Source organism: Mauremys reevesii, linkage group 10, assembly GCF_016161935.1.
Source record: "Mauremys reevesii isolate NIE-2019 linkage group 10, ASM1616193v1, whole genome shotgun sequence".
In the NCBI taxonomy this organism is placed as follows: Eukaryota; Metazoa; Chordata; order Testudines; family Geoemydidae; genus Mauremys; species Mauremys reevesii.
The window spans coordinates 40,758,418-40,770,603 of record NC_052632.1 but is presented as its reverse complement, the minus strand read 5'-3'; the positions used below and the strand labels follow the sequence as shown (position 1 = coordinate 40,770,603).

At 45.5% G+C, this 12,186-nt stretch overlaps 1 protein-coding gene across 10 annotated transcripts in view; it reads left to right on the top strand.

The window, feature by feature from the left end:
• The first annotated feature begins 225 nt into the window (after positions 1 to 225).
• LOC120373222 (maestro heat-like repeat-containing protein family member 1) overlaps positions 226 to 12,186 on the top strand; it is a 54,274-nt gene continuing 42,313 nt past the window's right edge. For 8 of the 10 annotated variants that reach the window (XM_039491339.1, XM_039491338.1, XM_039491334.1 and 5 more), the window contains exons 1-6: positions 226 to 429; positions 4,186 to 4,239; positions 4,869 to 4,943; positions 9,603 to 9,674; positions 11,422 to 11,475; positions 11,607 to 11,681. In XM_039491339.1, the coding sequence (XP_039347273.1) occupies positions 4,194 to 4,239; positions 4,869 to 4,943; positions 9,603 to 9,674; positions 11,422 to 11,475; positions 11,607 to 11,681 (322 nt within the window). In that variant the 5' untranslated portion in view covers positions 226 to 429; positions 4,186 to 4,193. The remainder of the gene's footprint in view (positions 430 to 4,185; positions 4,240 to 4,868; positions 4,944 to 9,602; positions 9,675 to 11,421; positions 11,476 to 11,606; positions 11,682 to 12,186) is intronic. The other 2 variants (XM_039491337.1, XM_039491336.1) reach the window with 2 other exon arrangements.

Here is a 12,186-nt window from a genome sequence, read left to right as displayed (position 1 = left end):
TTTTCTCATGACACATTATACAGACAGGGTTTGTGAGGAGGCCCCGGGGCTCCCTTGGATTAAAATTCCCAACAAAAGCCAAGAGCAATGCTCCCTTAATCCAGCCTGGGGGATGCAAACCCCAAGGGCCCTAGCCAGACAGCCCCAGCCCACCTTGCCTCTGTGATGTCAGCAGTGGCCCTGTGTCACAAAGGGGGTAGGCCCTATGTCACCAAGGGGGAGGCAGCCTGTGGCTCAGTGTGCTCTGGGAGCTGGAGGAGGGAGCACACGGCTGTCTGGGCTCTGCTTTTCAGACAGTTGGGAGCAATTTTTCGAGCGTTTCGCACCTGTTTATACAGAACTCACGGAGGAATCCACATCCTCATTGTCATCTGCAATTATATGTGAGACATCAACATTCTTCTGTGGCTCGACCATCCCAGCACAGAGGTGAGGGCAGTGGCCCTGTGTCACCAAGGGGGTAGGCAGCCTGTGGCAGGGATGGTTATAGTTAACTTCTCTTACCAACACATGTTGAAGTTTTGGGGAGGTTGCCTTGGGCTGGTTTCTTCCCGAGGCTTCTCTCTTCTGTCTGGGTCAGCTTGCTTGTAGCGAGGGAGAGGACGAGTTGAGTTTGAGCAGGGTCGCAGAGCGTGTGCAGGGTGCTCACTTAGAGTTTTTATACTCGCCTCTTCCCTATTTCCGTGTAATGTTAGAAAAACACACCTCTCTCGCCCTTTCCTTGGCTCCGTACATTCATGGAGCCTCTTCATTTTATGCGTAGGTAGTTTGTTAATGGGTATATGGGTTGGGGCTGTAAGTCTTTCTTGGCAGTTCTATTTCCTTTGTTTATGTGGGGGAGATTCTCGGAACAGCTTCAAATTTAGTCTTTTAACTCTTCTTATTCAGTTCATTTTCTGAGATATTTCTTCAGTTTCATTAGGGTTCAGCAGGAAATGAAATGCCGTTTTTAAAATGTCCAAACATGCCTGTTCTTTGTGTGAAGGTTTTTAGTTCTGGAAGCAGTCTTTTAAAATCAAATCATTCTTAGTAAGTCTTTAGCTTAAATAGTGATTGAAGAAGTTGTTGATTCTTTAGAACAATTGTTGGAGAGATGATGATTCTTATGTTTCTGAGTTGGGAGAAGGAGTGGCTGGAGCTCTGCTAGTAACTTAAATGTCTTCTTATATTGGTAATCAGCTGAGCAAGGTCATTTGATTTCATGTTAGTACATAATGCATTTTACCACACGTAGCAATGATATTAGAAAACCACATTAGATGCTTTTCATTCCGTTAAAATACTTTGCAAATATGCCCTCCAAAACAGTTTGCCATTTCAATATTTTAGAAATCAGCTAAGGTTTTCTACAAAACTTTTTCTCAACTACACACATTTTTCTCTAAAGTTTGAAGGACCCAAGCAGAGGGTTTTGTTGCAAAGAGGGGCTGGTAGAGTGCACTTTACAGCCTAGATTTATTGTTCTAATGTATATGGAGATACATTAGAACAATATACATTGTTCTAATGTATATGGAGATACAGATTAGCTAATGTAGTTCCTATATTCAAGAAGGGGAAAAAAAGTGACCCGGGGAATTATAGGCCTGTTAGTCTAACATCTGTAGTATGCAAAGTCATGGAAAAAATCTTAAAAGAGAGAGTGGTTCCGGAGCATGAGGCCGATGGCAACTGGGATAGATTACAGCATGGATTTACGAAAGGTAGATCGTGCCAAACCAACTTGATCTCCTTCTTTGAGAAAGTAACAGATTTTTTAGACAAGGGAAATGCGGTGGATCTAATATATCTGGATTTCAGTAAGGCGTTTGATATGGTACCGCATGAAGAATTACTGGTTAAATTGGAAAAGATGGGGATCGAAATGAAAATCCAGAGGTGGATAAGGAGCTGCTTAAAGGGAGACTGCAGAGGGTAGTATTGAAGGGGAACTGTCCGGTTGGAGGGGGTTACCAGTGGAGTTCCTCAAGGCTCGGTTTTGGGTCGATTTTATTCAATCTATTTATTGCTGACCTGGGAACCAAGAGTAGGAGTGGGCTGATAAAGTTTGCGGATGACACCAAGTTGGGTATTGCCAATTCGGAAGAGGATCGGGATATTCTCCAGGAGATTTAGATGACCTTGTAAACTGGAGTATTAGTAACAGGATGAAATTCAATAGTGAGAAGTGTAAGGTTATGCATTTAGGGATGTCTAACAAGAACTTTAGTTATAAGCTGGGGACACACCAGTTGGAAGTGGAGGAGGAGAAGGACCTAGGAGTCCTGGTTGATCGCAGGATGACTATGAGTAGGCAATGTGATGTGGCGTTAAAAAAGCTAATGCGGTCTTGGGTTGCATTAGGCGAGGTATTTCTAGTAGGGATAAGGAGGTGCTAGTCCCGTTATATAAGGCGTTAGTGAGACCTCATTTGGAGTATTGTGTGCAGTTTTGGTCTCCCATGTTTAAGAAGGATGAATTCAAACTAGAACGGGTACAAAGAAGGGCCACTAGAATGATCCGTGGAATGGAAGGCCTTTCGTATGAAAGGAGACTTGAGGAGCTCGGTTTGTTTTCCTTAACCAAAAGAAGGATAAGAGGAGATATGATTACACTCTTTAAATATATCAGAGGATAAATACCAGGAAGGAGAAGAATTATTTCAGCTCAGTGCTAATGTGGACACGAGGACAAGCGGATATAAACTGTCAGTCAGGAAATTCAGGCTTGAAATTAGACGAAGGTTTCTAACCATCAGGGAGTGCAATATTGGAACAGCCTACCGAGGAAACAGTGGGGCGAAGGACCTCCATGACTTTAAGATTAAGCTAGATAAGTTTATGGAGGATGGTATGATAGGATAACGGGCTTAGTCAATAGGTCAATTAAGTGCCACACTGGTAAATAGTACAATGGGTCAATGGTATGATATAACCTTTTCCAGAGGGTTTGGCTGGAGAGTCTTGCCCGCATGCTCGGGGTTCAGCTGACCGCCATATTTGGGGTCGGGAAGGAATTTTCCTCCAGGGAAGATTGGCAATGGCCCTGGAGGTTTTCGCCTTCCTCGAAGCATGGGGCAGGGTCGCTAAGGAGTGGGTGGATCGGCTTATGTGGCCTGCATCTTGCAGGAGGTCAGACTAGATGATCATAATGGTCCCTTCTGATCTTGAATTCTATGATTCTATACCTATCTCATAGAACTGGAACAGACCCTGAATGGTCATGGAGTCCAGCCCCTTGCTTTCACTAGCAGGACCAAGTCTTGATTTTTGCCCCAGATCCTTAAGTAGGACTCTCAAGGAATGACCTCACAACCCTGGGTTTAGCAGGCCAATAGCTCAAACCACTGAGCTATTCCTCCCCCACAACCCAGCTCTAAATTCCTTTTGAGAATATTCAACATAAATAACATCCTCACCTTCTACAGGGTCAGATCTTTCCTAAAACATTTTTCTTTCTAACATGTGTTTTACTGAGATAAAGGATTAGATCTATACTAAACTGGCAGTTTATAGAAGAGGGAGGTTTTCTAGTGTAGATAAAACATTCTTTTGGGTGCTTTGATTCTTGACCCAAGTTCCTTAGAGTTACAAGTGGTTTGTTATAGCAATTAAACTTCTATTCAATATTTTGTACAAAGCCCAAATGCCAATAATCAACACCTATTTTAAACAGAGCACAAAAAGAAAATAGTATAAAAGTTAAGGCAAATTAAAATGAGGACAGTTGCCTTTGAATGTTTGTACAGATACTTGTGCGGGACATAAACAGTTTTATGGTTAAGGAGATGTTATTTTCTGGACATTTGCTTGTTTCTGGATGACAAAAAGCTGAAGCCTCCTGCAATTTCTTTGATTAGTGTGAACATTTCATAACCTAGCTAACTAAAACTGGGCTACTCTTCTATTTTCAAGCATCCTGGTGATATTATACTTATAGGTACATTTGAATGTTCAGTAAAGGCACAAACATGTTTGTAATGACCTAACATTATAAACATACGTTATAATAATGCTATTCATAAAATGTTTACATCAATATTGAGGTCTCGCCACCTCATAGCGGTCTTGTCTCTCCAGCCAGGCAGGCAGCAAAAAAACTAAGTCTGGGTCTCCTTGGCCCATCTAGAAGCATGTGTGAGTATGGTGAGGTCTGTGTCATGGGAAGGAAGCCCCAGGGACTCATTCGTGTTGGTTCTTGTCTTAGGAACCAATATGGATCTTTATGGCTACCTCCGCCGACTGCTGGTCCCGTCTGGAGGTGAGTAGGAATTCTCCCCAGAAATGGACCCTCCTCTCCCCCCATTGCTGTCCTCTCCAGAGCTACCTGCAGGGGACTACTGGGAATCTGCATGGAATCTCCATGTGCTTGGGGAGTCAGGGACTCCTGATGGAGGAGGTTTGTTTTCTCCAAGGTTCCTTGGAGCATTTTAGCTTTATTTAAACCCCCAAACATTTCTAGCCCTTCTGGACTGGCAGGAAATTCTCTGATGGGACCCCAGTGCAGCACTGCCATCCCGGCCTTGTCTGCACTCTCCTTGTCTCCTGAGGGAGATCTCTTATTAACTAGAGTAGCGGGGACAAGCAGAGCTAGGGAAGTTCTGGCCTCTAATGGAATCCTGCTGGTTAGGAAAGAATTCTCCACAAATTTCCCCCGTCCCCTATTGCCCCTACCCATGTTATCTCAGCTCCCTACCTGTGGGGTGAGGTGTTTGTCAAATGCCTTGGAGATGGGTGTGCAATATAAATGCTCTGGGCTGTGACTGGTGGCAGTCCCTCTCCAGAGGTGCCCTGCAGTGTCATTAGTTCTCCACACAGCTGTATTGTCTACCTCATCCCCTGTGACCAGGAAAGGAGAAATGAACCCCTCCTCTTTGCACTTATCCACAGCCACAGACCAGGGGAATGAGGCTACGGCAGCCACTGGGTGTTGCAGCCCTTCCCTATCTGGGCCTGCTACTTCAGGTAAGTAGGAAACAGGGGTACAGACTTCTCAGATTCACCCCTTTCCCTGCGTAACCTTCTGTAACCTTGATGCTGAAATGTTTCCAATTCATAGTAAGTTGTTACACATATGGCTGCAACAAAACCCAGGTTCAAACATCTAGGTCGGTTACAGAAAATGTTTTTAGGTGATACTATGAATGATAAAACCAAACTTCATTCCAAAATAAAATGATTAGTTAAGCAAACAGGTGTGCAGTTATCACCTACACTGTCATCACTGAGTGTGTGTATAACTGTTGTATTGTGGATCAATGCGAGATCAGTGCACTGACAACAGCGTGAAGTAATGGGAATTGTGTGATCATGGGAGACTTTAACTTCCCAGCTATAGACTGGAGGACAAGTGCTAGTAATAATAATAGGGCTCAGATTTTTCTGGATGTGATAGCTGATGGATTTCTTCACCAAGTAGTTGAAGAACCAACAAGAGGGGAAGCCATTTTAGATTTCTTTTTGGTGAGTAGTGAGGACCTCATAGAAGAAATGGTTGTGGGGGACAACCTTGGTTCGAGTGATCATGAGCTAATTCAGTTCAAACTAGATGGAAGGATAAACAAAAATAGATCTGGGACTAGGGTTTTTGATTTCAAAAGGGCTAACTTTAAAGAATTAAGGAAATTAGCTAGGGAAGTGGATTGGACTGAAGAACTTGTGGATCTAAAGGCGGAGGAGGCCTGGAATTACTTCAAGTCAAAGTTGCAGAAACTATCAGAAGTCTGCATCCCAAGAAAGGGGGGGAAAATCATAGGCAGGAGTTGTAGACCAAGCTGGATGAGCAAGCATCTCAGAGAGGTGATTAAGAAAAAGCAGAAAGCCTACAAGGAGTGGAAGATGGGCGGGATTAGCAAGGAAAGCTACCTTATTGAGGTCAGAACATGTAGGGATAAAGTGAGAAAGGCCAAAAGCCATGTAGAGTTGGACCTTGCAAAGGGAATTAAAACCAGTAGTAAAAGGTTCTATAGCCATATAAATAAGAAGAAAACAAAGAAAGAAGTGGGACCGCTAAACACTGAGGATGGAATGGAGGTTAAGGATAATCTAGGCATGGCCCAATATCTAAACAAATACTTTATCTCAGTCTTTAATGAGGCTAACGAGGAGTTTAGGGAAATGGTAGGATGACAAATGGGAAAGAGGATATGGAGGTAGATATTACCACATCCGAGGTAGAAGCCAAACTTGAACAGCTTAATAGGACAAAATCGGAGGGCCCAGATAATCTTCATCCAAGAATATTAAAGGAACTGGCATATGAAATTGCAAGCCAATTAGCAAGAATTTTTAATGAATCAGTAAACTCAGGGGTAGTACCGTACGACTGGAGAATTGCTAACATAGTTCCTATTTTTAAGAAAGGAAAAAAAGGTGATCCGAGTAACTATAGGCCTGTTAGTTTGACATCTGTAGTATGTAAGGTCTTGGGAAAATTTTTGAAGGAGAAAGTAGTTAAGGACATTGAGGTCAATGGTAATTGGGACAAAATACAACATGGTTTTACAAAAGGTAGATTGTGCCAAACCAACCTGATCTCCTTCTTTGAGAAGGTAACAGATTTTTTAGACAAAGGAAACGCAATGGATCTAATTTACCTCGATTTCAGTAAGGCATTTGATACGGTTCCACATGGGGAATTATTAGTTAAATTGGAAAAGATGGGGATCAATATGAAAATTGAAAGGTGGATAAGGAACTGGTTAAAGGAGAGACTACAATGGGTCTTACTGAAAGGTGAACTGTCAGGCTGGAAGGAACTGTTACAAGTGGAGTTCCTCAGGGATCAGTTTTGGGACCAATCTTATTTTATCTTTTTATTACTGACCTTGGCACAAAAAGTGGGAATGTGCTAATAAAGTTTGCGGATGACACAAAGCTGGGAGGTATTGCTAACACAGAGAAGGACCGGGATATCCTACAGGAAGATCTGGATGACCTTGTAAACTGGAGTAATAGTAATAGGATGAAATTTAATAGTGAAAAGTGCAAGGTCATGCATTTAGGGATTAATCACAAGAATTTTAGTTATAAATTGGGGACACATCAGTTGGAAGTAACAGAGGAGGAGAAGGACCTCAGGTATTGGTTGATCACAGGATGACTATGAGCTGCCAATGTGATATGGCCATTTAAAAAGCTAATGCAGTTTTAGGATGCATCAAGCGAGGTATTGCCAGCAAAGATAAGGAGGCGTTAGTACCGTTATACAAGGCACTGGTGAGACCTCATCTGGACTACTGTGTGCAGTTCTGGTCTCCAATGTTTAAGAAGGATGAATTCAAACTGGAACAGGTTCAGAGACGGGCTACTAGGATGATCCGAGGAATGGAAAACCTGTCTTATGAAAGGAGACTCAAAGAGCTTGGCTTGTTTAGCCTAACCAAAAGAAGGTTGAGGGGGGATATGATTGCTCTTTATAAATATATCAGAGGGATAACTATCAGGGAGGGAGAGGAATTATTTAAGCTTAGTACCAATGTGGACACAAGAACAAATGGGTATAAACTGGACACTAGGAAGTTTAGACTTGAAATTAGATGAAGGTTTCTAATAATTAGAGGTGAAGTTCTGGAACCGCCTTCCAAGGGAAGAAGTGGGGGCAAAAGACATATCTGGCTTTAAGACTAAGCTTGATACGTTTATGGAGAGGATGGTATGATGGGCTAGCCTAATTTTGGCAATTAATTTGGCATTGATCTTTGATTATCAGCAGGTAAGTATGCCCAGTGGTCTGTGATGGGATGTTAGATGGGGTGGGATCTGAGTTACTACAGAGAATTCTTTCCTGGATGCTGGCTGGTGAGTCTTGCCCACATGCTCAGGGTTTAACTGATCGCCATATTTGGGGTCGGGAGGGAATTTTCCTCCAGGGCAGATTGGCAGAGGCCCTGGAGGTTTTGCCTTCCTCTGCAGCATGGGGCACGGGTCACTTGCTGGAGGATTCTCTGCAGCTTGAGGTCTTCAAACCACAATTTGAGGACTTCAATAACTCAGACATAGGTTAGGGGTTTGTTATAGAAGTGGATGGGTGAGATTCTGTGGCCTGCATTGTGCAGGAGGTCAGACTAGATGATCATAATGGTCCCTTCTGACCTTAAAGTCTATGAGTCTATGAGTCTATAAGTACAGCCTTAGAACCCTGGGACAGACCGGTACCTTGGGTTGTTAATTGGAGCTCACGAATTAACAAAACAACTCCCAGTAGAAGCCATTCTCAGACTATTGAATGTGCAACTGCCCCTTACATTACTTATATTTCCATCGCCTCCTTATTGACTCTTTATATTACATGTGGTTACATTAACATCTGTACCAATATCCTTCCCACGCTATTAGTATAGATAACGTTTTAATAAAACAGTCACAATTCTCAAAAAAACTCATTAAAAACCCTGCTTAAGCCAGTTATAACAAAACCTAACAGCAGCATAAACCCGGGCCATGTCCTTGCTAACTCTTACTTTCCCATAACAGGATCTCCAACTTATCCCTAACTTTCCTCACACTAACAACTTCGGTTTTCTAAACTCTTCTACACTTCAGCTAACTTGGGCCCCAAACCTATTTTCTACTTATTTCTTAACCTAAACCATCCCATAGGGAGGCCAAATTCACAGCCATGAAAAAGTCAGGGACCATGAAATCAGACCTTCCCCATGAAATCTAGCTATTGGAGGGGTGGGGAAGGGCAGGCTCCTACCATGGCCCTGGCTCCAGCTGCTAGTCCCCTCTGGGCTGGGGAGGGACGGAACTGGCACTTCCCCTGCATAGCCGCCCTCGTGGGGGAGATCAGACCCCCCTCCGGGTACATACCCCAGTTGCTCGAAAGGCAGTGCAGAAGTGAGGGTGGCAATCTCACAACCCCCTACAACAGTTTTGTGACTCCTCCACAACTCCCTTTTGGGGCAGAACCCCCACTACAACATTGTGACATTTCAGAGGTAAACATCTGAAAACCTGAAATTGATTTTCAAATCCTATGGCCATAAAATAGATCAGAATGGACCGTAAATTTGGTAGGGCGCTACCTATAGGCTATACCTGCCCTTTGCCAACTCCCTCCAGTGGGTCGGCCCCCTCCTTCCCATTACTGAGGTTCTTCTTGTGCCTGGCATTTGACTTTTCTGGAGGCCTTGTGGTCTGCACTGCCTGAATGAGGAGGGCTCCTGGAGTCTCCATCTCCCTGCAGTTCTCCCTCCCCAGGCACTGCACGTGCAAGATTTCTAAATCCTCCAAGCTGTGTTTGCTGCAAGCTAGTCCCCACCCCCTGCACTGCTGAGACCCCATCGTGCACTATGTGGGAGTCAGGGGCTGTGATTGTTGGCACCAACCTGTGACAGTGAAAAGGAGAACTGGGGTGGCTTTGCCTCTGGTTAGAGAATCGCTCCTTACTGGGTCACACAGGTGTTCTCTGTAACCGAGAAAGTTCTTTAGTGACCCAGGTGTGACTGTATTTGTTACTCAGTGAAATCAGGTTCATTGAAGTGTCACAAGAGGACTGGAACCTGCTGCTTTGGGTACCGAAAACTCCCCTCCCTTTAGCACTATCATTCACATCATTCCCCTGGGCGTTCAACCAGAGACCTTTAATGGAGAAATTTAACCCTTCTCTTCTATTGACAGACACAGCAGTACAAGAGACTACAGTGTCAGCCAGAGATGGCAACCCACCTGACACAGAGTCTTCTGGTCCAGGTAGGCAGAAAGCAGCGTGACACACAGCCAGAATTCCTTTCTGAGGCCAAAGTTGCTGTTCATCTGCAATGTCTTTTACAGAATCAACATAATGTTTAGTGTCAGGGGGTAGCCATGTTAGTCTGTATCCACAAAAACAACAAGGAGTCCTGTTAAAGATTAACAGATTTATTTAGGCATAAGCTTTCATGGGTAAAAAAAACACTTCTTCAGATGCATGGAGTGAAAATTACAGATGCAGGCATTATATAATGACACATAAACTAACATCATGTTTAGTTCTAGCTTGTGCAAACAGTATAATTCCCGTGGGATCCTTCTGGGTGAACAATGGTATATTAACACGGGGTGCTATAGTAGAGACTCACAACTGTTATTATGAGAGTAAATATCTCATTAGGCTCAGAATTCAGAAGGATGCCCACAACTGCTTATTAACTCGTGTGCACGGTTGCAGCAATTATCCAAGCAGTTGCAGTGACTGCTTGTGCAAACGATCATTGTGATCGGTAACTGGTTGACTGTGTGTCAAGTGACCACGGCTGTGGCTGGAACTGTGTGTGCTACTGAAACACACGCATTCCATTCCTGGAAACAGACGCCAGTGCATTTGTCATGACTGAGATGCCCACGTTTTTCATATGTATATTACAAATGGCTTTGTGAGTCATGATCAGATGCTGTCTCAAGCACTACTGGTTTGGTGGCTGTGCAGTGAGGTGGGCCACTTCTTGGTAACTTCTTGGTCAGAACACACCTCATAAGCTCAAATACCTCATGGAACCAAATGTTCTAGGTGACAGAGCCGCCTTGCTGAATCCCAAGGAAGAGGAGAGGTACCACAAAGGTTTTATCCCCAAGGAAGGGGGATCCCACATTTCAGTGCTGCAGCTCTGTGCATCTACCTCCATCCAAGCCTCGCAATGTCTCTGGCTCCTTGGGGTTCTCCAGCTCATGAGTTACATCCTTCTGGCTTAGGGGAACCCAGTGGAATCCCCTTCAAAGCCCCTAGTCAAGCAGAGAGCCTCCTCATGTCAATGGAGGTTCCCCCCACCTGGAGCAATTCCAGCCATCTTGGGAGCCGCAGACCAGCACAAAGAATTGAGCCTGGGTCTCATTCCACATGGCAATGCAGAGCACCGGGCACCAGAGCACTAGCTTGACCTCCCAAGAGTGAGGTGGGAATGTTAGGGTGACCAGATGTCCTGATTTTATAGGGACAGTCCCGATTTTGGGGTCTTTTTCTTGTATACAGGGGCGGCTCTAGACACCAGCGCGCCAAGCAGGCGCTTGGGGCGGCCGTTTCCCGGGGGGGCGGCATTTGGCTCCGGTTGAGCTCCCGCCGGCATGCCTGCGGCAGGTCCACCGGAGCCCGGGACGAGCGGACCTGCCGCAGGCATGACTGCGGCGGGTCCCGTCTTCCCGCGGCTCGGTTGAGCTCCGCGGCGCGGCTGCGGCAGGTCCGCTCGTCCGGGCTCCGGTGGACCTGCCGCCGCGCATGCCGGCAGGAGCTCAACGAGCCGCAGCGAGGACCCGCCGCGGGACCGGGGAAGGGCGGCGCAGCGCTCCGCGCTGCTTGGGGCAGCCTACTGTCTAGAGCCGCCCCTGCTTGTATAGGCTCCTATTACCCCCCCACCTCCTGTCCCGATTTTTCACATTTGCTGTCTGGTCACCCTAGTGAATGTTCTGAGGTCTGTGCAGTAGAAGAGAAATTCCTGTGATCTGTTTACATTGGTTCTTGTCTTAGGAGTGAATATGGGGCTTTTGGACCATCTATACCGAAGACTTACTCACACTATTGGTGAGTAGGAATTCTGCCTGGGAGCATCCCCCACGATACAGATTTACCCCAGTTCTCCTCTGATTCCTATTACCCTGACATTGAACCAGTCACATGACACCTCACCCCACCACTGCCCTTCTGAATTACAGGATGGACACCTTTCCAAACGGACAGGACAAATCTGGACTCCAGCCAGCCAGGCCCCACTGACTCTTCTGTCCCAGGTAGGAGTCAACAGCATTTCTCTGTGACAAATCACCACATTTCTATTGCTGTCCCATCAGGAAGTTCCATCCCAGTGCACACAGGATCATTCAGTGCCTCAGTTTTCCTAGCTTCATAATGGGGCTAACAAGACTCACAACCTCCACTGAGGTCTGGATGGTGTGGGTAATGTTTGTAAAGGAACTAGAAAGGGAAATGCCCGATCTCAGTGTTAAGTAACATGACACCGTCCGGGCAGTGATTGGTGGAAATCCCTCGCCAGGGGTTCCATAAGGTGCAGAAAGTTCCCACACAGCTGTATGTCCCTGTCGCCCCAGGGCATTCTATCAGTGACCATGATTGCGGGAAATTAACCCACCATCTGCCTGTATCCACAGACACAGAGGAGCAGAAGGTGGCCCAAAAACAAGACCCGGCGCCACAAACCCTGGCTGCAGGAGCGGGCAGCCACTCCAGCACTTTCTGTGCTGAGCCCGTGATCCAGGTAGGCCCATGCCCAGGATT